General features: G+C 36.9%; 1 protein-coding gene across 7 annotated transcripts in view; it reads left to right on the top strand.

Moving 5' to 3' along the window:
• Positions 1 to 19,515, top strand: part of SLC38A4 (solute carrier family 38 member 4) — a 70,215-nt gene extending 50,700 nt beyond the window's left edge. For 4 of the 7 annotated variants that reach the window (XM_082349421.1, XM_082349423.1, XM_082349420.1 and 1 more), the window contains 10 exons: positions 1,875 to 1,956; positions 2,043 to 2,125; positions 2,226 to 2,284; positions 3,170 to 3,445; positions 3,577 to 3,656; positions 4,846 to 4,946; positions 6,705 to 6,829; positions 14,607 to 14,751; positions 15,652 to 15,749; positions 17,238 to 19,515. In XM_082349421.1, the coding sequence (XP_082205547.1) occupies positions 1,875 to 1,956; positions 2,043 to 2,125; positions 2,226 to 2,284; positions 3,170 to 3,445; positions 3,577 to 3,656; positions 4,846 to 4,946; positions 6,705 to 6,829; positions 14,607 to 14,751; positions 15,652 to 15,749; positions 17,238 to 17,339 (1,151 nt within the window). In that variant the 3' untranslated portion in view covers positions 17,340 to 19,515. The other 3 variants (XM_082349424.1, XM_082349426.1, XM_082349425.1) reach the window with 3 other exon arrangements.
• Positions 19,516 to 26,289: the final 6,774 nt, after the last annotated feature.

The raw sequence follows: 26,289 nt of genomic DNA, 5'->3' as shown, positions 1-26,289 counted from the left end.
AGATTTAAAATATCATGCTTTTCCTAGGATCTCTTCATAGGTGATCTAATATACTTGTTTGGACCACTGAACTAACTGGACATACACATGCTTAGCCCTGAGCCCAACAGGCTGAGTGGCAACAGCATTGTCTATTGTTCCAAGTATAGCTACTATTATGCTTCTAAACAATGGAATAAACTATAACATGGTCTCTCAGTCAAGCCCCTCACCCCACAGTGTGGCTTTAAGGGAGTGAGATGAAATTTCATACACCTTTCCTGAAAATCTCTCACTTCGGTTATGCTATGTGATTAGTGGTTATCGTGGCCTAAAAGAAATCACTTGTATTTCTGTACTTATCAACTCCACATTTAGAACGTTTAATTTTCTCAATCCCCTGAAAAATTAACACTGACCATTAGCAGAATAATGTTGACATTACCCAGACAGGTCTGGATCATTCTGAATTTTCGAAGACCAAACACATTAACAGTGGTGACATCACTGAGAGTCAGCAACTAATAGCTCTAAAATTGAATGGTACCTCACTGAACCAGTTAATCAGAAATATCTCCTCTGTTTACCCTCTGTAAGATTTAGCTTTAGCCAAGGTCTTTGTAAAGATTAACCAAATCATGTTTACAGAAGACACATCAGGTATTGTAAAAATCATTTCATTTCACAATAGAGAAGAAACACTGGCCTGAAATCAAGGATCTTATATTTTGGATGTGGTCTGTCATTTTCAAGCTGTGTGATCTTGGACATGTCAGTTAAGCTCTCAAAATTTTTATATCCTCAGCTGTGGAATGAAGATGATAAGATGCACCTTGTTCTTTCACGTGGATTTTCAGCTGATCACATGCAGAACTAAACAATGTGGGGAATTGTTATCACTGTTATTACTTTTGTTGGAGATTAAGGAAATATTTTTAAACTATTAATAGTTCAATCTGCAACTTAGATATCTGCTTTAAATGTCTGTTAGCAAAAATTCACCAGAAGGATATAGCACACACTTAAACCTTGCAATGCGAAACTTGTCAGTTTTATTTTCAATTGAGTCTTTTGATCACGTGTGAAATAGCAAGTTAGTATTATTCTTCACTGAGTGGATGGACTTGAGAAAGGGATGTTGCATAAATCCCTACAATTGTAAGCAAAATTGTATGTTATGCATATGTATGCATAAATATTTTTCCAGGGAGAGGGTTTATAGATTTTATAGATCAGGTATTCAGAAGAGTACATGATCACACATACATCACTTATCTAGATGTTCAAGAAATGTTGCCACTTTGTATGATTTCTTATTTGGACAAAGGATATAGAAAAAACTTCATTGACAAAGGTTAGAGAAGCTATCCTCTCTTTATCAATCCAGTATGACTCCAGTTTGGAGAATCAGTGGTCTGAGATTTTGTATGCCCCCTAGGGAGATTACAGAGGACTAAACTGGTGCCCACCTAGGGAGGGCAGAGCGACATGTATTCTACCCAGCTCCACCCTGCAATTCCCCCCCCTTCTTTTGTGGCCACCAGACCCCTGCCCGAGTTCTAGATACTAAAACAGGCACACTCAGTAAGGTCATGATGACTTATAACAACTGAGGAAAAAACTTTGAAACTGCAGCTTCACTGAAAACCTCAGAGCTGGATTTAACACAGAATCAGCATTGATACTGTTAGCAAAGGTCCATAGGCAAGAGCCAAAGGGCCGAATGTCTATTTATGAGAAGAACTTGGAAACAGTACAGAATACATAGTGGGTGGCTTTTCTTTTGGTTTGGGAATCACTGAGAAGGAGGGGTGTACCAATGCCTGGACTTCTCACAACTTGCCTGTGACTTTGGTGCCGTGCACACAACTGAGCTCTCACGTTTTCCATTTTAGCCATGTCAAGCTACCTCTTCATTATTAAATACGAACTACCTGAAGTAATCAGAGCGTTCATGGGACTTGAAGAAAATACTGGGTATGTCTTCTTCTCTCTTTGTAACATCAAGAGACTCATTCTCCTTGGTCTTTTCTGATCCTAATATTCTGGTCTCTCTTTTCTAGAGAATGGTATGTCAATGGCAACTACCTCGTCATATTTGTGTCAGTTGGAATCATTCTTCCACTTTCTCTTCTTAAAAATTTAGGTAAAGTCATTTTCCATTTTTATTTTCATTTTGTATTCCAAGAGGTAAGCTGATTGTGGATGCCATATTCACCTTCCGGAATTTCTCTGCTAACTCCTAGGTTACCTTGGTTATACCAGCGGATTTTCTCTTACCTGCATGGTGTTTTTTGTCAGTGTGGTAAGTGATTTTTGGCATGATCCTTGTAACTTGGTAGGCGTGTGATGCTTTCAGTGCCTGAATTGGTGTCCTCATTTTTGTTCAAGCACATCATTGGCATGAAATAGTTCTTGCATCACAAGCAATCTCCTTGTATTTTAATTTGGAATGAGAAAAGAAGAGTCATGAGTTTAAAAATAGTTGAGTTAGAATGTCAAGACCATTGCTAATAGTATGTTCTAGGCATACTGAATATATATTTGGATGAAAGGAACACTTCAAGCAGAAATGTGACAACAACCCAGTATTTAGACAGGCGGAGGAAAAAGAAGTGAAGAGTCCCAGAAGATAAATGAGTAGGCTGTAGAATTAGCCATATTTACATGAATCAGCCATTTTCTCTTACTCATTCTACCCATGAAGAGAAGGTGACCACAGTGGAATTAAAGAAAGAAATCCTCTCCCCACCCCACTCCCTCTCCCCTCCAAAAGGGGGAATTTCTGCTAATATCATGAATGCCAACATTTATATAGCATTTCCCCAAAGAGGCAAAGGAGGAGGGGGGAATTTCTTGATGACCCGTATTTTCATTAGTTTGAAGAAATGAAAGAGATGCGATGTAGCAAGAAAATGAACATCTTTCTCATGGAAGAGTATGCATGAAGTTTGGGATAGATTCATGCAAAATACTGTCCGGTTGACTCTAAGTGGGAGAGTTGCCAACCATAGTTCCAACTCCTTACATCAAACTGAGGCTAGAGGGAGTCTCCGTTATCCAATAGTCTAAAAGGAATCCTCAGCAGAGTTCCCTCACCTCTACCCCATAAACCACCCAAAGGGATTTTTGTTTCATTGTTTTCCTCAAAAGGCTGACTTGTTGTTGTTGTGTTAATGACCGGGTCTAGGTGATTTACAAGAAATTCCAAATACCCTGCCCTCTGCCTGTTCTGGATCACAATGTTGGGAATCTGACATTCAACAATACAGTTCCAATGCACGTGATGATGTTACCCAACAACTCTGAGAGTAGTGGTGTAAACTTCATGATGGATTACACCCACCAGAATCCTGCAGGGCTGGATGACAACCAGGCCAAGGGCTCAATTCATGGCAGTGGAGTAGAGTATGAAGCACACAGTGATGACAAGTGTCAGCCCAAATATTTTGTATTCAACTCCCGGGTAAGTGAGAGGTCTAGGCCTCTAAGAACCTAGCAACGTGGCCTCTGAGTTTCTATCTCACAAGCTGAGATGGCCTGGGGTAGCTCTCTGTGTTGGAATGCTAAACATGCGGTGTTGTCCTTGTTTTTCAGACGGCCTACGCAATTCCCATCCTAGCATTTGCTTTTGTATGCCACCCTGAGGTCCTTCCCATCTACAGTGAACTTAAAGAGTAAGGCAGTCATCATTTTAGCATTCTAATTTGCTTTGAAAATGTGCTCATATTTTCAAAGGTGCTTTATACAGAAGCATAGTTTACAGCTTTGTCTTCACAGGAGGTTTATGCTATAACCACTCAGCAGTAATGTGCTTTTACCACAAAGGTGTGAATCAGCCCCCTCACTGCTTCCTTTTCTCCTGTTCCTTCACCCTAATGATCCAGGGGAGGGGTTCAGGACAGGGGGTGGGTGAGCCAATGTCTGTAAGGATTTTGGCAAACATGGGGAATTTGAATTTGAATATTGGTGGCAAGAAGTGAGGTCACCTGACCTGGAAATGACCCACACCCATGAAGACCAAAAATTATGATTAGGGTGGCCTGGCTAAGCCACTGATGTCACCTGTGGTCAGTCTTTAACCCTTGCCTAGAAGACATTCCACCACTGGGATGTGCCCGTATCTGGCCTTCATCGTCTAATCTGTATAATGGAGACACTGGCTAGACAATCTTCTTTCTTCCAGCTGATATTCTATGATTCCTTAATACTCTTTTCCCTTTGAGGTTGTTAACATACCCTTGGGGATGAGTGGGTCTGAGCCCACTACAGCAGCTTCTTCCTTTACCCTGAGGGGAGGTGGTCCTATAATTCTCATCTTCTTTACCCAGACATCAATAACCTCAGTCTTTGTTCTCACTAAATAACAATAACTTGCCCCATATATTCAGATTTACCTCTTAAAAAACTCATAGAGCACTTTCAGTTAATTTGATGTCTTTGATTTACTTGGAAAATCCCATGTAGCAGTTACTCTTTGCTGTTTCTAGTGGATTCTGGTCCTCAAATCTATCTCACTATGAAATATGAAGTCTTTCTACATTAGGAGCCAGTTTGACCTTTGTGCTAATTACATTCTTAAATACTCAATAGACAAGCATACTTATCAACATAAAATAAACTGATCCTCATCTAGGAAAACAGTCCTTTCTAAGACTAAAGAAGTAGCATTTAAGAAATATGGAAACAAATCCTCCATAATTCCCTAAGGCAAATTTAAATAAGCTGTTTTTCTGCACTAGGAATGTGGTTTTATAATGAGTAACACAGGCACACATTCTTTTATTATTTTTTAAATTTTAATTGTAAGTGGTGATATTTTCATCTGTTCAGAAAACCAAAGCTCAGTGTTCTTTTTCTTTTCAGTCGGTCCCGGAGGAAAATGCAGACTGTGTCAAATGTTTCCATCACGGGGATGCTCGTCATGTACCTGCTTGCTGCCCTCTTTGGTTACCTAACTTTTTATGGTAGGTCACTCTGTCAAAGTCATTTTCTTTGTGCAAATCCTAGTTGGACTGACCATTAATCCGGGTAGGTATAATTCTTTTAATTACTCTCAATAAACAGCATGATCTGTAGATGCACATGCTCAATTAACATGCTATTTTAGTCTCATCATTTCACCTAAGAAAATGGAAACTGAACCAGGCTGCCTAACAGGTTATAATAATTTGTGAATTCACACATATTTTGTAAAAACCGTCCCTCTAATTTAATTATTTTCCTTAGGGGATAGAGGATATTTCTTTGGCTTGACTCTCTAAGCCATCTAAAGCTACATACATTCTGTGAGAGTGAAGCAGATTGCATGTTGTAAAGCTCTTTCAGTGGAATAACTAACTACCAAGCAAATGGCAGAAAAAGTACCAAGTCCTTGAGTTGGAACCTGCTTCCTGTTTACCAGTCAAGTCAAATCTGGGGGCTTGGAGCATTAGACAAATTTTCTGGGTTATCTCATTCTATTCTGTTATAGTGAATGGTTTCCTAAGAAAAAAGGACATGGCAGAATTCCTTTTGATCTGGGGACGTACTATCAAAAACCAAAGTGACTATGGCCACGTTTGATTATGCCGAAAACATATCCTCTCTGGCATCTTCACAGAACACTAAAGGAGCAGGATTGTTCTTCTCTTCAATGAAGCTTGGCCCTACAGACAAATTTCAGGGAATCAAACATTAACACAAATCAATGTTATCAACATAAATATGTTCTTAAAATAAGCCTCTCTAACATTTTGCATTTTTTTTTCCCGACTGACTTGGTAAATTCAATTGATTGCAAGACAAATTGGGTAGGAAGAGACTGGAGGGGGCACCATTTGCTTGTTTTTTTTTTTGTTTTTGTTTTTTTTGACTAATATTTGGCTTTTAACCAAGCACTGATTTAGATTGGGCATTAGCTCTTTGCTGGTTGTGAATTAATGAAAATTGGGTCAATGCCTTTGAAGGTATTTTTAACTCCCTTTGTCTGGTTTTGAGGCGAGTAGTGGGAAAATCAGAGTACATCTGATTCTGTAAGCATTTCCTTGTCATTTATGCCTGGAATTCAAAAGAAATGTGTTTTCCAGGAGGGCAGCATCTTAATCTTATAGCAGTATTCATCGGGAGACCCTATAGCAATCATACTAATTCATTGTTACTAATTCATCATTGTTACTTAATCTAATGAGTCTCAACTCAGTGAGACAAACAAAAACTTGAAAAAGCCCAGAAGTGTGTCTGTCAGTGTCATGATGGAGTCATAATTGTTGAGCTTGAAAGAGTGTTAAAGATCATTTGTCCTAGGGTTTCCATACTGGGTTTGGAGAAGCTGCTTCGGGGCTCATTGGGCAGGTGAGGGTGGAGGGAGGTGGCAAGACATGAGGGACAGGCTGAGGAGGCTTGGCTCTTTCATCCCTTTCAACCAAAGGACCTCAGCCTGTCCTCTGTTTTGTGATGCTTCTGTATAGCAGAGAAAGACTTGTCACGATGCAAATGACCTAGAGAAGAGCCTTAGCAATTTTATATTACCTCCTGCAACTTTACAAGCTTCAGGACCCCTTTGTTCATTTGAACAAAGGCCACATAGCTAATAAGCTAAGAGACAGGATAAAAACAGAGGTGTCTGGATTCCCAGACCTGGGTTCTTTCTACTATACTGTGTTCCTTCTGTAAAACGTTGTCTTAGGTAAGCAGTGCCGATTTGACTACACCTAGTGGACTCATTCTCCTCTTCCTCTTTGCAGGAGAAGTTGAAGATGAATTGCTTCACGCTTACAGCAAAGTGTACACATTTGACACCCCTCTCCTCATGGTACGCCTGGCCGTCCTGGTGGCAGTAACACTAACTGTGCCCATAGTGCTGTTCCCTGTAAGTACATGGCTTTGGTGAAAGAATCCTGCTTGACACCACAGATTAGTACATACGTTCTGACTTGATGTTGATTTAATTATAATGCAATGCCCAGGAACATTATTTTTTATTATTATTTTTTTTAATCTTTAAAGACTTGCTATTTTTTATTTTTTATTTTTATTTATTTATTTATTTATTTATGGCTGTGTTGGGTCTTCGTTTCTGTGCGGGGGCTTTCTCCAATTGCGGCAAGCGGGGACCACTCCTCATCGCGGTGCGCGGGCCTCTCACCATCGCGGCCTCTCTCGTTGGGGAGCACAGGCTCCAGACGCGCAGGCTCAGTAATTGTGGCTCACGGGCCTAGTCGCTCCGCGGCATGTGGGACCCTCCCAGACCAGGGCTCGAACCCGCGTCCCCTGCATTGGCAGGCAGATTCTCAACCACTGCGCCACCAGGGAAGCCCTATTTTTATTTTTATTTTTATTTTTTTAAAGAAATTCACGTTCTTTTATTTATTTATTTATTTATGACTGTGTTGAGTCTTCGTTTCTGTGCGAGGGCTTTCTCTAGTTGCGGCGAGCGGGGGCCACTCTTCATCGCGGTGCACAGGCCTCTCACTGTCGCGGCCTCTCTTGTTGCGGAGCACAGGTTCAAGACGCGCAGGCTCAGTAGTTGTGGCTCACGGGCCTAGTTGCTCCGCGGCATGTGGGATCTTCCCAGACCAGGGCTCGAACCCGTGTCCCCTGCATTGGCAGGCAGATTCTCAACCACTGTGCCACCAGGGAAGCCCCCTATTTTTTTATATAGCATTTTGAACCCACTTAAAATTGACTATGTAGACAGAGCAAGATTTTTTTTTTTTAATTTAAAAAAAATTTTTAAATTCTTTTTGGCTGCACTGCGTAGCTTGCAGGCTTATAGTTCCCCAACCAGGGATCCAATCCATGCCCTTGGCAGTGAAAGCACAGAGTCCTAACCACTGGACTGCCAGGGAATACTTGCTAGAGCAAGTATCTTTAAATGTTAAGTACTTTTTAAATGTAGGGGGAAAATCACAAAATTTATTTTTATGTATTTGTTTTACAGCTTTATTGAGGTTGAAATTAATTTTTTAAAACATCTTTATTAGAGTATAATTGCTTTACAATTGTGTGTCAGTTTCTGCTTTATAAAAAAGTGAATCAGTTATACATATACATATGTCCCCATATCTCTTCCGTCTTGCATCTCCCTCCCTCCCACCCTCCCTATCCCACCCCTCTAGGTGGTCACAAAGCACCGAGCTGATCTCCCTGTCCTCTGCGGCTGCTTCCCACTAACTATCTATTTTACATTTGGTAGTGTATATATGTCCATGCCACTCTCTCACTTTGTCCCAGCTTACCCTTCCCCCTCCCCGTGTCCTCAAGTCCATTCTCTAGTAGGTCTGCGTCTTTATTCCCGTCTTGCCCCTAGGTTCTTCATGACCTTTTTTTTTTTTCCCTTAGATTCCATATATATGTGTTAGCATACGGTATTTGTTTTTCTCTTTCTGACTTACTTCACTCTGTATGACAGACTGTAGGTCCATCCATCTCATTACAAATAACTCAATTTCATTTCTTTTTATGGCTGAGTAATATTCCATTGTATATAGGTGCCACATCTTCTTTATGCATTCATCTGATGATGGACACTTAGGTTGCTTCCATGTCCTGGCTATTGTAAATAGAGCTGCAATGAACATTTTGGTACATGACTCTTTTTGAATTTTGGTTTTCTCAGGGTATATGCCCAGTGGTGAGATTGCTGGGTCGTATGGTAGTTCTATTTTTAGTTTTTTAAGGAACCTCCATACTGTTCTCCACAGTGGCTCTATCAATTTACATTCCCACCAACAGTGCAAGAGGCTTCTCTTTTCTCCACACCCTCTCCAACATTTACTGTTTGTAGATTTTTTGATGATGGCCATTCTGACTGGTGTGAGATGATATCTCACTGTAGTTTTGATTTACATTTCTCTAATGATTAATGATGTTGAGCATTCTTTCATGTGTTTGTTGGCAATCTGTATATCTTCTTTGGAGAAATGTCTATTTAGGTCTTCTGCCCATTTTTGGATTGGGTTGTTTGTTTTTTTGATATTGAGCTGCATGAGTTGTTTGTATGTTTTGGAGATTAATCCTTTGTCAGTTGCTTCATTTGCAAATATTTTCTCCCATTCTGAGGGTTGTCTTTTCATCTTGTTTATGGTTTCCTTTGCTGTGCAAAATCACAGCAAGATCCTTTTTGACCCACCTCCTAGAGAAACAGAAATAAAAACAAAAATAAACAAATGGGACCTAATAAAACTGAAATTAATTTTTAAGCTCAAATTCAAAAAAGCAGATCTTGAGCTTCTCTCTTGTGGATTAGTAGAAATGAGTAGGAATTCATATAACTTCTGAAATTTGAAAGCCGAAACCACTTTCACCTTCAAATCATATTACATTTTCACCACAGTTCTGAAGGTATTTCATTTTCTCCCCCGAGTTTATTGTGCTACCTAAACATCCAAAAGTCACCCTATTTAATCTGATTTCTTGAAGGCTAATGAGAAGGAGATTCATGTTAAGTAAAGTACACACTAGAACCAAATTTCTTGAAAAATAGTCATGTTATCCATCACATGTCTCTTCTTCTACTGCCCCCAAGACTGACACACACCCTCTTGCCAGACTTGTACTAGGACGGTCCCTACATGGCATTTGCCATTGGTGCCAGTTGTTCTGGGATCACAGAGCAGGGCTGGTCATAGAGACTTGAGCTGCATGAGTTAAAATCACCACCTATGGATAAACACAAGTCTGCACTTTCCTGCCAACTCTTCTACTTTCATAAGCACTGAACTTACCGTTCATTTTAGGGGGAAAAATCAACGATACAGTAGCCAGCACTGTCCTGCACAGAATGTTCCATACAGGGCCAAGCAGATGAGGACTGCTCATATAATGACACTGCGGTCACTTTAAATGCAGCTTGTGTGCTGAATTATTTTTTGGCACATTCCTTTTTCATGAGTGCATGAAATCAGATCCTTATTACTATGGCGGCCAAGAGTTTACTTTTAAATAATGTCTTGCCTCTCATATATCTGAAAGTATTTCAAATGTTATGCACTCATCTTTAGCCTAAAATCAGCTCCATTGTGGGGACAAAGCAGAAGACAGCTGTAGACAGAAAGGGTACCATAGGGTAAAATTTCCAAGCAAACAGCATCGCCAAGAAAAGAATATCTGGAACCCTTCTTTTTGTGTGTAAAGATATTACTGATTAAATTCTGGCATACAGTGGGCACTCATATCATTGTTGAATCAAAGCATTTTGTAAAAGAAATCTGTTATGTGCTTCTGTATTGCTTTATTCATAAACCCTAAATACAGTGCTTTCAAGCCGTGGTCTCAAGAGATTAATGGACTTGGCTGTCGTTACTCAGCTAGTTGGTAATAGTTGAACTAATGCATTGCTCACAGCGTGACACTGATGGCTGCGGTCATGATAACGGGAAGTGAAAGTCAGCCTTTCATTTAGTGATGACCATTTCACTTTGACATTAAAAATCCAGATCGTCCACAGAAATTCTTCCCCTGTATAACAGATCAGGCAGTGGCATAAATCTGACCATCAGGAATGGCAACACATTTCCCATTAGTTGTATCTCCCATAGTAGTTTGGAAACATTTCCCATCTGATGCCCATTAAAACCAAAATTGACCATTAGAACCAAATTTCAGAAGACTAACTTAACTGCTATCCTTCATTATGTATTTAAACTCAACATTATCATTTATGAAACATTTTGCATGTAATTCTGCCTCACCCCTACAATGTTACATTGAGATGATCTGTTTAATTGTCCACATTTTCCCCTGGAGGTAAGTGGTGTGCATGGTGACTGGCACAAGATGAGCTCAACAAGGTTTGCTAAGAAAAATTGTCTCCAAATGAATCTTGCCCTTTCTTGAGGTGTATGAACTGCCTTTTTTAGCAAAAGCATAGGTTCGTCCCCTCGCTGACATTTGCCACGAACTTCAGTTTGGGTGAGGATCTTGGCTATTTGAACCAAGCCTCCATGGTTTTGATGGATGACATAAAAGTGGGTCCAGCCTCCCTGTCCCAGTCAAGTGCCACAAGGCTACATTCAGACACTTCTCTCCCAAAGTGACAGAAGTTGGTTGTGATGTATCTGTTTGTTTCTTACAGTTTAGAACGAAGATTTTCCACGTGTCAAATGCTGAGTCAAACAGCATGGTTCTCCTGATAAGTTTCTTTGAATTAAGAAAACTCTTGACTAATAAGTTTATTTACTTTGCTTTGATATCCCCGCATACAAATAATAAAACAAATAAAACCTAATATGTATTGGGTTTAATCTGGATTAAAATCTATCAGTTTTAGGTATTATTTTGTATTCTCCTATTTTCAACAAATATGTTGGTTCTTTTTCTTAGGAGCCCAAGAAGAGATGACAAGAGTTTTGTTGTTGTTGATGGTGGTGGTTGCTTTTTCCTTTTATCTCTCCATTTATTATCTTTCTTTTCTCCAGACAGGTTAGCTTTGTCCTTCTTAGAAAGTGCACAAAGTAAGTGCTTGAAGTGCTTATTGAACAATAAATAAATAAAGAGAATTAAGACTCTAGCTTTTTCACAAGCCACTCAATACTGTTTTTTCTTTCTTAGTAGTAGGAGGGGGTGATATGGAGTGGGATGTCTATTATGGGACTGCACCTCCTTCCCAAGGACGAATAATGCTATTTTCAGCTTGTGCTTCCCTTTATGCAGAAAATGCACACATTACCATGAAAAACAGAAAGCCCAATAACCCTAATGGGTTTATCAAGAACACACAGACTCAAATTCTACCTACCGCACCTTAAAAAAAGAAAGGAGATCGTGTCTCAGATTCTTTGGCTACTTCCTCTTCATTTTATTTTAGTAAAACCAATCTTTTCACTTATGTTGCCTTCAGACTTCCTGTTTTGAAGTGAATATAGATATAGGCCTAGAAATATGGCAGATGTTGCTATGAACTGGAATAGAATAGTGATGCATAGGTATTTCCTACACTCTTGTCCTACGCAATCCTACTGAAGTATGGTTCACTTCTCAACAACAGAATGGATTTTTTTTTCGAGTTCAGAACTAAGGCTCCCAATTTCTACTCAACCTCCACGTTTCTGACTTCACATTGAGTCCCCACTTTAGAACACAGCACCTCCTAACAGGCTCAGAACACTGTCTCTGGAAATAACAGATGTGTTCTCTAGAACTGCATGGAACTTTTCTAGAATTATTCACGGGGCTGTGGCTGGGGACTTCCCCACGCACAGCATCTGACCCACATTTCCAGGTTCTTATCAGTTTGTGTCAGAGAGAAAAGGGCACTGAGATAAGTGGGGCGGAAGGCAAGGCTCTCTGGGTAATAAGTCAGAGTCACCTCTATCTTGACACAGGTAAATAGAGCTGCTGGGGACCTCTCGATCCCAGGCTCACCCCTCAAGGCAGCGTTTTAACATGGAATGACTAGCAAGTTTCATTCTGTTCTTTTCCACCAACTACCACCATCAGCAGCCTTCCATCTCCCTATTTGTCCTGTTGCCCATTTTAGGAATGCATTGGCAACTCTATATGCCTTCAGTTCTGTTTGGGATTTTGTTATTCCTTATTCATTCTGAAGAGCAAGATTTCACCATTTACTTCAACCATTATTCCTGTAAACTTTCTATACTGTTACATCATTAGGCCAAATCTTCGTCTTTCTGGGAGCCATGAGACCTTAGGAAACTGTATTTATTTACATTCAGAGGCCCTGTACATATAAGTTTGCCTCTAACTCAGCTTATAGAATTAAAGGCATTATTTCAACAAAGGGCTGAAAAGCACATACCTGTGACCCCTGCCTGAAAATAACCTGTATTCTACTTGTTTATGCTATAAGTTTATCACTTTCAGACAAATAAATCCTTAAGCACTATGTATGAACCATAGAAAGCTTATTTTAAGCTTATTAAGTTAGGACAATATTGAATAAGCCCTAATTGTAGGACATAATGTAGAATTTCCAAGCTGCTGGGGAAAACAAAATCAAACCATTTGTTTTCCTCAGTCTACTTTTCAGAGTGAGTTTCATAATTTTCAGTCATCCAAATTTTAAAATCCATTACAAACAAACCGTTTCCAGAGACTATCTGGCTTTGCCATTCTGGAAGTGAAATTGCCTTTTAAACCTAAGCAGATGGCTTTAATTTTTGCTGGACTGGTATGAAGAGAATGTCACATTAGACACTGTAAACAATTCAGCTCAAAGTTTTTGTCATTCATATGTGTGTTTCAAAATATATTTTACATTTTCTCTCTTTTAAGTGAATTCCCATCTCCACACCATTAAGAGACTTCAGAAGCAAAATTTTAAAGTGAAAATCAATCCTAGCGTTTCTAAAAATGGGAAGTTCTAGCTTAACTCAAGTGCTCACTTATTGAAAAGCCAATAAACGAATTCCACTAAGTCCAAAAGTGTCCTCTAAAAGATTCCAAAGATAAGAGTATTTCCAACTTTGTTAAGCTGTTCAAACATAAATGGCACTCCCTCCCTCTACCCGCAAGGATCTTTTTATCCGGTTACATCAGGGTAACTTGAGCAGGTGCTACAACTGGAGCCTCTCTTGACCCTTCCCCTACTTATTTCAGCTGCTGAAATAGGGCTGAAATCTGTCAAGGATCTCAAAGGGAGGGAAAAGTTTTGCTCTGTTCAACTTAAGTCAACATTTATTGAGTGCCTCCTGCGTGCAAGACACTAAGGTAGAAATGAGGAGTGTTAAGATTATTAGGTCTTGTTCTTTGCCTTTTGTGCATTTATCATCTATACTTGTGGGGAGGTAAAAGGAGGAAAAAAGAAAGGAGTAAACACAAAATATATGATATTTTTAAAAATATTAGGTGGCAAAAATGGTAAATCAAATGTAAAACTAAGAAACACCAGGTTTGTAAAAATTCTGCTCACAATCACATGCAAATAAATTCAGTGCTTGCCCTTCATACTTAATCCAGGCTGATGAGACATGATTAGAAATCAACAAGGGTTTTACTGTGTCTCTGAATTATATATCTTATCTGTTCTTTTATCTCTTTCTGACTGAGATTATTTTCAAGAAAAAAATTCTGAAAGCCGAGAAAGTGAGCACAAGATAGATCACCAAGGAAAATGACACTTTCCCAAACATCAAAAATCAGCATCAAACTTGCACAACAATATGAATGTACTTAATACCACTGGACTGTACATTTAAAAATGGCTAAGATGGTACATTTTATGTTATTTTTACTTTACTAAAATTTTTAAAATTTGAAAAAAAATCAGCATCAAGATCTTTTCTGGGAGAAAAAGGAAAAACAAAGAAAATGCTTTAGAGGGATGAGAATATTTGAAATAGTCGATAAAGTTAAAAACAAAGCAGTGACAGAAAGGGGAAAGAAATAAATTAGGAGTTTGGGATTAAAATACACACATTACTGTATATAAAATAAGTAACCAACAGGGACCTATTATATAACACATGGAACCATACTCAGTATCTTGAAATAACCTACAATGGAAAAGAATCTGAAAGAGAAAAACTAAAAAAACATATATATATATATATATATGTGTGTGTGTGTGTGTATAACTGAGTCACTTTGCTATGCTCTTGAAACTAACACAACATTATAAATTAACTATACTTCAATTAAAAAAAAACAAAACAAAGCAGTGACCTTGCCTTTGCACTTTCTTGTAGATTCGTACATCAGTGACCACACTGTTATTTCCCAAAAGACCCTTCAGCTGGATAAGACATTTCCTGATTGCAGCCATACTTATCGCACTGGATAATGTTTTGGTCATCCTGGTGCCAACTATAAAATACATCTTTGGATTCATAGGTAAGTTTCAGAATGGTTTTTATTTAATCAACTCAAGCTGTCCATAAATGGAGGACAGGGAGCCAGTGATGGGAGGTCAAGCATCCCAGCCCATCTCAGGCTCACAGAATTCCTAGTAGTCCAGCTGGGCTCCAGCTGGTCACCGTCCCTCCCTCCCAGGTGACACTGGACGTTATTCATAGGATCAGAAAATGTTAGTGCTAAAACCTACTTTATAGGTCATCTAGTCTAGCTGCCTTTTCTGACAGACAAGACAACAGAGCCCCATAGAAGTCAAGTCATATACCTTGGAGTGAACCCAGGATTTGGACCTAGGTCTTAACTCTGCATCAGAAAGAGGAAGGAAGATAGATTTTATCTACAGGATGCCCTCTTAGGTCTGTGAGTATCAGCTGAGCCTTAAAGGATGTCTTTGGAGGAAGAGGAGGTTGACTTTGTAAAGCATATTATTTCCCTTAACTGGGTGGCCTTGTAATATATCTGATTTTCCATTCTGCTGATTTGAGGGTTTACTCACATTTTAAATACAATATAAAACTTTAAAAACTCAGGTGTAGGCAACTTGAAAAGTTAGAAGTGGATCGGAAGGGTGTGTGATGAGTTCAGCCTTCTTAGTATGTGTTTATATTACTAATTTCCTATAAATTTGTAACATTCAGCCTTTTTGTTGCTTATTTTATGTGATGTATACTTACTAGCCAGCTACGATGTTAGGTGCATTTAAATTTTATTTATAAACATACCTTCTTTGAATAAGCATCCATGAGCTTATAGAGCTTTTCATGCTTTGATTAGGGTCGCTTTAGATTTGGTTTCTTTCAAGTGTATGCCCTTGGGTCTCTGCCCTGCTGAGTCAGACCTGCTGAGTAAGACTTTGACCTGTCCGGTGTCTCTCCTCAGGGGCTTCTTCTGCCACTATGCTGATTTTCATTCTTCCAGCAGTTTTTTATCTTAAACTTGTCAAGAAAGAACCTCTTAGGTCACCCCAAAAGGTCGGGGTAAGTAAGGTTTGCAATGTTTCCCATTATAACTTGCTCTTTGACTACATAGAGTAAACCAGGAAATGCATGCACATGGTTCCAAAAAATGAATTGATGCACAAGAATCAAAAATCAAAGATGGGCTGGAACTCTCTGGTGGAGAGAAAGGGGGCATGGATTTCTGTCACTCAGATGATTCCAGGATTTCTTCTCTTCAAATATTAAATGTCTTGTGCTGAGTCCTTCCTAGCTGTCAAATGCTAATGGAGCTTGCCCACAGGTTTCCATATAGTCCAGTTTCCACCACCAAGCTATTGCTGCACTACCCACAGGAAATTATGCAGAAAGGAATTAGGCTCCCTAGCAGTGTGATGAAAAAATTTAAACATTTTGGTCATATTCGTTAGGTTTGTAAGGCCAAAAAAAAAAAAATGTTGCTTCTGTTTTCCCCTCCTTAGTACCTTGTTGTCCCCTGATGTGGACTAAGAAACAGAACCATTCGTTTTCCAGTTAATCTCTTACAGTATCATTTACAGTCTTATTAACCTGGGGAGTATATATTTCTTTCCCATGATAGTACTACAAAAATATATACTAGAAATAATTGTTTTTCCAATATTAACTATTATCAATGACTGCTTGATAAAGTCTTATATTAAGGCTTGAGTCTGACTGACTGACCCTGAATTTTGCCTGGGAATCATTCTCCTCTCCGGATGGTTCAGGGACTTTGGTATCAAAAGCTCCCCCCATCATCTTGCCCCATAATTTCCACTCTATGTAGTCCATTCTGCTTGGACTTTTACAGCAGTGTGACCTTGGCAAATTACTTGTCTTTTTATTTTCAGTTTGACCAGATATAAAAGTGAGTAAAATTATCTCCTAGATCCTTTCTAGTGAAATAAAAACTTTAGCTGCTCTTTCCTCATATGTAGAATTAGGAGGTTGATCTGTGTGGTAATATATAAGGCTCCTTCTAGCATTAAAATTATGAAATATTTGTATGTAATTATATGTACCTGTATATATATGTGTATATATGTAATTACATACACACACATACACTTCGAAGTTTTGTTCAAGGAATATGAAACATGCATTATATTAGGCTTTTGTTTTTGTTTGCTTTAAAAAATTTAATCATATCATACATACTACTCTTTTATAACCTGACCCTTTTCACCTAAAAGATTGTGAGCACTCCCTAGGTCATTAAATCTTTTTCTATTGCTTGGTTTGTAATGATTACGGGGTATTCCAGCATTTTGATGTACCAAATCAATTAACCATTTTTCTATTTTGAACATTTGGGTTAAATCTCTCTACTACTGTATTCACCCTCTTTCCCCAGCTAGGGTTCTAAATTGATTGAACTGCTAGGCATGGACATCTAAGCTATAAGCATAATACAATTCAATATGCAAATCAGATGGCTGCCTTAAGTAAGCAACTGTACTAAGGAAGTATAGTTTCTGTGTTCCCTGACAAGTTCTCTTTGACTTACAGGCTTTAATTTTCCTTGTGGTTGGAATCATCTTTATGATTGGAAGCATGGCACTCATTATAATTGACTGGATTTACAATCCCCCAAATTCCAAGCATCACTAACCCAAGGAAAAATACTATATTTTCCTGTTGGAGACAGTTGCAAATTATGCTCCCAAAGACTTCTGAGTTATCTCGATTGGAATGTTATTCACAGGAAATAACAGGAAGAGTCCAAAGATGTTTACCAGCAATATCACCAGGCACCTGCAGAAGAGGAAGTCATCATTTTCGTCACAAATGGCTGTTTATGTGTTTAAAATCTGTGGTGCACATTTCTACCCAGGTTTTACTAGAGCAGTGTGAGATGATGTATTTTTGCTTCTGCACAAGCAGAATAAGGGTAGCTGCATGATAATACCCTCTTCCCTCTCCTCCCACCTTCTCCCCCCACAAAAGTACCAAATTCCTGTATTCTCAGAACATCAAACAAAAATGCCCTGGTGGCAAAGCTATTACCATTTAATGCCTTCCCTCAATCTTGCACCAAATACTCTGGGTGTATTTAATAACAGAGGCAAAAGGCATGTTTTATGAACTGTCTCTGTACGGTACATGAGACACCAGGCTAGAACATCTTATGGTCAACAATAAAGGAATATTTTGCCCATCCTGTTGGTGACATTGAATTAGTGACTTCTTCATTCAGTAGATCTTTTGTAAATGTTAAAACATCTTACGAAACATAGAGAGGGGCTTTATTTAAATTATAGAGCAACAGCAAAACAATGCTTATAGCTAAACTGCGTGTTCTGGAAGCATTTATCAATGTTATTCCCAATCCTCTTGTCATAGTTTTGTCACTGAACAATGCCCTCCCTCTCGTCTTCCATTCTCATTCAGAATTTTTAGAAGACCACGATTCACGTGGAGCTACACTACCCAGTATTGTTTGATACATTTTTATTTGATAAACATTCAGTGCAGGAAACTGTGATTGCTATATGTTTATGTATATAATCTTATTCTGTAGTCATCAGAATTTTAATGTATGGTACATTTGATTTTTATTTTTTACATGTGTAGTTTTCTCTCTTCACAGTCAAACATTTATCTTATTGGGGGTGGGAGTAGGGAATTAATTTGATGGGCTCAAAAATCCATGTGTATGTATCTGTTTATTGGGGATATTTTAAATTTGAAATCTGAGTTATATAGTTCAGTAATGCTCTTCTTCAATGTTTACAATATTATCGTAATCATCTAGAAGAAAATAAGTTCCCTATTTGCAAATAATTATCAATACTAAGGTTGTTCTTTTAATTTAGCAGGTCTAAAATAGGATTTCATTCATTTTAGCTTGCACAGGTATTTGCTGACATTCATTTGCTATTTAATACAATGTTGAGCCATTTTCTATAAAAATAAAAATGCCAACACTACAAAGAGATGCAAATGATTATTCTTGCTCACTTCTACAACATAGTTTCATGAAATGGATTTAAAATTTAGTATTCATTGCCTAGAATTTCTGGAGTTTGCTCCTTTTTTTTTTTTTTCTCAATCAGTATCAAGCACATTTATTGTATATTTTAGTGCAGCCAAGTATGAAATATAGGTATATATAAGTATGATAAAATTAAATCATATTTCAATAGTTTTTGCTGGAATGTGCCTTAAGTAAATATATATTTGTTTTCTGTATTATTTTCTAGAGTCATAATACTGTAAAATGGTGCACTTTGTTAAGGAAATTGAGCATTACTAGAAACTATCATAACTTCTGACTTCCTATTATTGGAAAAAATTTGCCAAGTAGCATTTTTAAGATATATTTCTATTTTCATTCATCTAAAGAGTGTATCAAAATAGAAAGTGAAAAAAGGTACCTTCTGAGTGTTAAAAAAATGTTTGGTCTGAATGTATTTAAATGTAAATAACAAAGATTGATCCAAAAAATTGAAAACTGTAAAATCTGTATATATTTTGAATGCTTTACATGTGAAATGACTGACTTGAAAATATCAACATGTGTAATTATATAAATATTCAAGAGCAATACTACAGTGCCAAATAATAAAGCACCATTTTTTTCTCATGGCCTTTTTCAGGATCATAGATCTCATAGACTGCAGGGCAGACATACATATGGCATCTTGTACTGGTTAATTTAGCCCCATTTATAAACAGATGAAAACTTTATTTTCTTATTTCATTTATAAGATGGTTCAATGTATTGGGAGGCTTTTTTATTACAGAAAGTGTATATTGGTATATAATAAATGAACTTTTCAAATGACTGTGACGTAATTTTCTTTCTATTGTTGAAGGCTGTGAATTATTTATACATGAAAAAACATTTTTAATATAAATATTGTCTCTTTTATTTTGGTATATGTTCCATTTTTATTGTTACTCTTGACATATACATTTATAGCTTTCAAAAATATAGTTGCCATCTTATTTTGGCAAAATACACAGCTAATTCTAAATCATTCTTATTTTATATCATCCTAGAATGAGTGTGGAAGAAATGACTCTTTATGGTGAATTAGGGAGAATTCATTTGGGATGGAAAAAGAGGGACTAGAAGGAAAATAAGAATAGTAAAATAAAGACATGGAAGATTTGGGAGAAGGGAAAACAACATGGGAGTGATGAGGATTGGGTAGAAATGGACTAGTAGTGGGATTGAGAGGTCATATGCTAAGTTTATGCTTAACTTTCTAAGAAACTTCCAAGTAGGTCTCCAAGGTGGTTCCACCATTTTCATTTTCACCAGTAATACGTACAAGTTCCAGTTGCTCCACATCCCTGCCAACATTTGACATTGTCTTTTGTACTGCAGAGCCTTTCAAGTAAGTGTGAAATATTATCTCATTGTGATTTTCATTTCCATTTCCCTGATGACTAGTGTTGGACACTTTTCATGTATTTAATAGCCATTCATCTATCCTTCTGTAAAGGGTCTGTTCAAATCTCTTGCTTATTTTTAAAATTAAGTTGTTTGTCTTTTTATTGTGTATTTGTCAGAGTTCTTTATGTATTCTGAATACATATCGTCTGTCAGATTGCAAATATATTTTCCCAGTCTATGGCATGTTTACTCATTTTCCTAAAGGTGTTCTGCAATTCCTCTCTTACTGGGATAAGATTAATTGGAATGGTATTGTCATAATTAATTTTTAGATTTTCAAATTTGGAGGGTAAGAGTCTTCTTTCCTTTCTCTCTCTCTTTTTTTTTTTATGTTGGTGTATTTTTGCCTTGTAGTTAGCTTTATTTAATGTATGCTAATTTAATTCTTGTTTTATACAGCTTTGATTAAAAATAACTTTTTCTAAGTCACTTTAAATCTTCATTAGGAGGCCCAGAACTATCTAGATAAGCCCAGAACATCAAAAATCCTTTCTGGCTACTTGTAATCAACTTTATTAGTTCTCTCAGCCCTTGTTACAGGCACATATAGAGGGAATGAGAAATTATTTCATTTGGTTCTTATTTACCAGTTTGGAAGTTCTGCCATTTTCTCTGCATTTTCCTTCATGTGCAGAACCAGTTTGCATAGCCTTTGCTTCTGTAGCATGCATCTTCATGACTGTCTTTTCCCAATAAAAAAAATTTGTACTAATTATTACTGTTGAAGAAACTGATTTTTTTTTAAAAGTTTAAGAAAAACTTTACACCACACACCAAAATGAAAAAATTCAATATGAAATCCAAAACATAACCAGGAGACATTTTAGGAAAAACTATTTGATAGCTGCATGTGAAAGTAAAACACAATGGAAGAAATCACAAAGGCAATGGTGAATACACATAACTACACAACAGTAAAAAATACTTCTGTACATTAAAGAATAAACAATTAAAAATAATAGCTACTACAAAATACAGACCAATATATCCTTAATGTATGAAGATAATACAAATTAATAAGGGAAATACCAAGAATCTAATAGAAGAACGGGCAACGGGCATGAAATCACTGACAAGAAATGGATGGTGAATGAGTATTTACAAATAGTATGACCTCGCCATGAGTCAAAGACAGGCAAGTAAAAACATAATTAAATAAAATTGTTTTGTCCGTCAGAGTACTAGGATAAAGAAAAAGTAATATTCTGCCCTGGTGAGTGTGGGGAGTGGTTCAGTCTCATTCTGGTGACAGAAATCTTTGTTTTGCTAATCTTATCTGGAAAGCATTCTGACCATACTTATAAAGATCCTCACAAATATTTGTAGTAGTCAGAATGGTCCCCCAAAGTTATCCACACGCTAATCCCTGGCACCTGAAAATATGTAGGGAAATGGGACTTGGCAGATATAACTGAAATACAGATCTTAAAACAGGGAGATTATCCTGAATAATCTAGTAACATAAACACTTAAAATCAAAGAACTTTCTTCAGCTAAAGTCAAAAATGTTCAAAGTGTAAGAGGGACTCAACTTGCCATTGATGGCTTGAAGATGGAGGAGACCACATGGAAACTGTGAAAAAGAAATGAATTCTTCCAACAACTTAAATGAGCCAATGAGATGATTCTTCTCTGAGCCTCCAAATAGGAGCCTAGGGCAGCAACACCTAGATTTGAGGCTTGAGAGACCCTTGAGAGCCAGCCAGATTTGTGACCCTCCAAATCTGTGAGATAATAAATGTGTCATTTTAATCTGCTAAATTTGTGATAATTTGCTATGGCAGCAACATAAAACTACGAAATTCAATGTTCTTGTCTTTTGATCCACCAATTTCTTTTATAAGAATCTATTCTCAGGAAATAATCAGAGAAGTGAATTGACTAATATGTACTCATGTATTCTTTCAACATATAATGGGTTACAATTTTGAAATACTCCAAATATCCAAAATTGTGGAATGATTTAATAAATTCTAGGACCTTCATAGGCTGGAATATGACACAGTCATTAAAAACGTTTTTGAATAATCACCAATGAAACAAAAAACTATGGTATAATATTAAGTGAAAAAAAATCAAGAATAAATGCTTTCTTATCCCAAGTTTACATATTAAAAATACATGGAATAGAAAAAATAAGAATAGAAAAAAATGAAAGAGACCTAAAATGTTAAAAGTAGATATTTGTAAGTAGTAAAATAATTAGCAATGTTAGTTTTCAACTTCATATGTTTCTGTTATTTTCTAAATTTTCTACAAAGACTATATATTCCTTTTATCATTAGGAAGAACTTTTCAGAAGAAAAAAATTTTCTGCCTATTTATATTTTCTGGAAAAAGAATGAAAGCATACTGCCAATTTCTATATTTTCAGCTGAGTCTAAAGGCAGAATTAAATGAAAGTGCAATTCACAATTAGGGAATAGTCATTATGACTGAAGCAGAACCTAAAAGGATGGGGCAGACCATGGCCAGAGGTGGGGCTGGGACAAGATAGGGATGACATGAAGAAAAGGGTGTAGCATAGTCAGTAGACCAGGATTTGAGTCCCATATACATGTTTTGGTCAAGTCATTTAATTTTATTGAGCTTTAGTTTCTTCATTTTTGCTAGAATAATTTCTGTGTAATGCAATTCCCAAGATCATTTAGCTTGGAATTGTTGGAAATGTCAGAAGATTCTTTCTTGTAACATAGTCACAACTCTAGTTCAGACGTTTGGCAATAATCACGAATAAGGGATGGAAGAACTCTCTCCAGTGGGAGAATTCCAAAGCATACCATGCAGCAATGATTTCTGCAGCTTGTTCCTGGAAATGAGTAGATAAGTCAAATACTTCTGAAGAACACTCTGCCTTGCCATTCAGCCTGAATAATTTAACAGGTAAACATCTACTCAGTGAGGAACATGTGCCAGATTCCACACTAGGTACAAGGATACAGAGTAGTCCTCATCTTTAAGGAGCTTATAGTCTAGAGGAGGGAGCTCATGTATACAGATAGTTACAATATAAAATGGAAAATTCCTTAGTATATACCCAGGATTCCCTGGAACTACTAAGGGGAATGTCCACGTCAGCCTTGGGGAAGAGAAGAAGTCAGGGATTGCTAGCAACAGATACTCCATAAGCTAAATCCTAAAGTACACATTGGAGTTATCAGGTAAAGAGATGGAGTACAAGAGCAAGCAATATGCACAAGAACATGATTCCTCTCTTTGACCACTCACCCCCACACACACATATATGCACACACCTTCCATATACCCTGTAGTAGATTTCTTTTGCTGCTATAAAAAATTACCACACACTTAGTGACTTAAAAGAATATATTTTATTTTCTTACCACAGAAAAAGCAGGGATCAGCAGAAGCCCCAGCAGAATCATATAAACCAAGCAGATTAAATAAAACAACAAAGATTCTTAACATTAAACTGTGCTTAGTACTACAGCCACAAAGTAGGCCAGGACCTTTGTGTCAAATCTAAACAGAATGACTGCCTGCTACAGTAAAAGATTTAAATAGACAGAATGTCTGACACAATTGAAAGTCATCTGTCATACCAAGAATGAAGAAAATTAAAATTTGACTGAAAAAGATAATCAACTGATGCTAACACTGAGACGAATCAGATATTGGAATTATCTGACAAAGCTTTTAAAGCAGCAATCATAAAAATGCTTCAATGATCAATTATAAATTCTCTTGAAATGAGTGAAAAAAATAGAACATCTCAACAAAGAAACTGAAGTTCAAAAAAGAACCAAATGGAAATTATAAACTGAAAAATGCAATAACAGAAATTTAAAGAAAAATACATTGGTTGTTCTCAGTAGTAGAATGGAGATGATGGAAGATAGAATCAGTGAACTTGAGTAAATATCAATAGAATTCACCTAATCTGAACAACAGAAAGGAAGGAAAGAGGCTGAGGAAAGAAAGAAAGGAAGGAAGGAAGGAAGAGAGAAAGAAAGAAAGAAAGAAAGAAAGAAAGAAAGAAAGAAAGAAAGAAAGAAAGAGAGGAAGGAAGGAAGAAAGAAAGAAAGAAAAAAAGAAAGAAAGAAAGAAAGGAGAGAGAGAGGGAGGGAGGGAGGGGGGAAGGAAGGAAGGAAGAAGGAAAGAAGGAAGGAGGAGAGAGAGAAGGAAGGAGAGAGGAAGGAAGGAAGGAAGGAAAGAAGGGAGGGAGGGAGAGAGAAAGAGAGAAGGAAATAAGAGAACTGAGCTGTGACCATATGTGGCAAAAACAAACAAAAAAGTCAACATTTGTATTATCAGAATCCTAGAAGGAAATGAGAAAGAAATTGGTGCTAAAAGACTATTTGAAGAAATAATGACTAAATACTTCCCAAATTTGGTGAAAGATACAGAGCTACATATTTTAAAAATCTCAGTGATACCCAAAGGATAAATCAAAAAAAGTCCACACCAAATAATAGTCAAACTTCTAAAAACTAAAGATAAGGAAAAAGTCTTGAAAGCATCTCAAGAGAAATAAAATGTTATCTATAGAGGAACACTAATTCAAATGTTTGAGGATTTCTTATCAAAACATGTGGAGATCAGAAAGAAGCAGCACAGCATTTTTCAAGTGCTGAGAGGAAAAGAACTGTCAATTGCAAATTCTATATCCAGCAAAACTATCCTTTAGGAATGAAGGGAAATAACCACACTCCCAGAAAAAGGAAAACTGAAAGAATTGTTGCAGACCTACTCTTAACGATTGACTAAAGAACATCCTTCAAAAAGAAAGTAAATGATAAAAGAACAGATGTTAGAGCAACAGTAAAGAAGAAACAAAGGAAAGACCAGAATATGGATATATACAATAGACTATTCTTCTCTTCATGAGTTTTATAAATACATTTTGTGATTGAAACAAGAATCATAATACCATCTCATACTCAAGGAAATAATTTTTTAAATAGTGAAGGTAACAGAGACCTAAATAGAAGTGAGGTCTTCACAATTTGCTCAAGGTGATTAAATGTTGATACCAGTTGACTGTGATAAGTAACGTATGTATACTGCAATACCCAGAGCAACCACTACAAAACTATCCAGAGAAATACATTCAAAAACACTATAAATAAACCAAGATGAATTCCTCAAAAATGGTTAACCCACTGGAAGCCAAGAAAAGAGAAACAGAATAATGAGAACGAGAAGAAACAAAAAGAAAAGAAATAATAAAATGGCAGACTTAAGCAATTACATGCCAGTAATTAATTTAAATGTAAATAGTTAAGTACACCAATCAAAAAAAAAAGATAAGAAGAATGAATAAAAATTATGACCCAACTCTATGCTGATAACAAGAAACTTGCTTCACATTCAATGACATAGATAGGTTGAAAGTAAAAGGGTGAGAAAATATATACAGGCAAAAAATTAATAATAATAGAAAAGCAGGAGTGGTTATATTAATATCCGATAAAGTAGACTTCAGAGGAAAGAAAAGTATTAGGGACAAAAAGGTGAGCCTTTGTCCCTATCATGTAAATAAAGATAAAAGGATCAATCCAGCAGAAGTGTGCACACACCAAACAGCAGAGCCTCAAAATACGTGAAGCAAAAACTGACGGAGCTGAACTAGAAAGATGGATCCACAATTATAGTTTCAGATCTCCACATTAATCTCTCAGAAACTGATAGAACTACTAGACAGAAAATCTGCAAAGATAGAGATCTGAACAACACAATCAACCAAAATATTCTAAATGATACACATGGAACACTACATCTCCAGCAGCAGAATACACAGAATTTTTTCAAGCACCCATGGAACATTGACCAAGATAGACTATATCATGGACCATAAAACAAACCTCAACAAATTTAAGAGAATTAAAATCATGCAAAGTGTGTTTTCTGACCTTTATGGAATCAACTAAAAATCAATAACAGAAAATCATGGAAATTAAACAACACACTTCTATATAACCCATGGGTCAAAGAAAAAGTATCAAAGGAAATTTTAAATACATAAACTGACTAAAAATTTTTTAAAAAACAACATATCAAAATATGTAGGATGCATCTAATGCAGTGTTGAGAGGAAAATTTATAGCACTAAAATGCTTACATTAGAAATGAGGAAAGGTCTCAAATCAATAATTTAAGTTCCTATGTTAAGAAACTAGGAAAAAAAGAACAAAA

The sequence above is a fragment of the Balaenoptera borealis genome, assembly GCF_965194805.1.
Source record: "Balaenoptera borealis genome assembly, chromosome: 13".
Lineage (NCBI taxonomy): Eukaryota > Metazoa > Chordata > Mammalia > Artiodactyla > Balaenopteridae > Balaenoptera > Balaenoptera borealis.
This window is presented reverse-complemented; position numbering and strand designations above follow the sequence as displayed.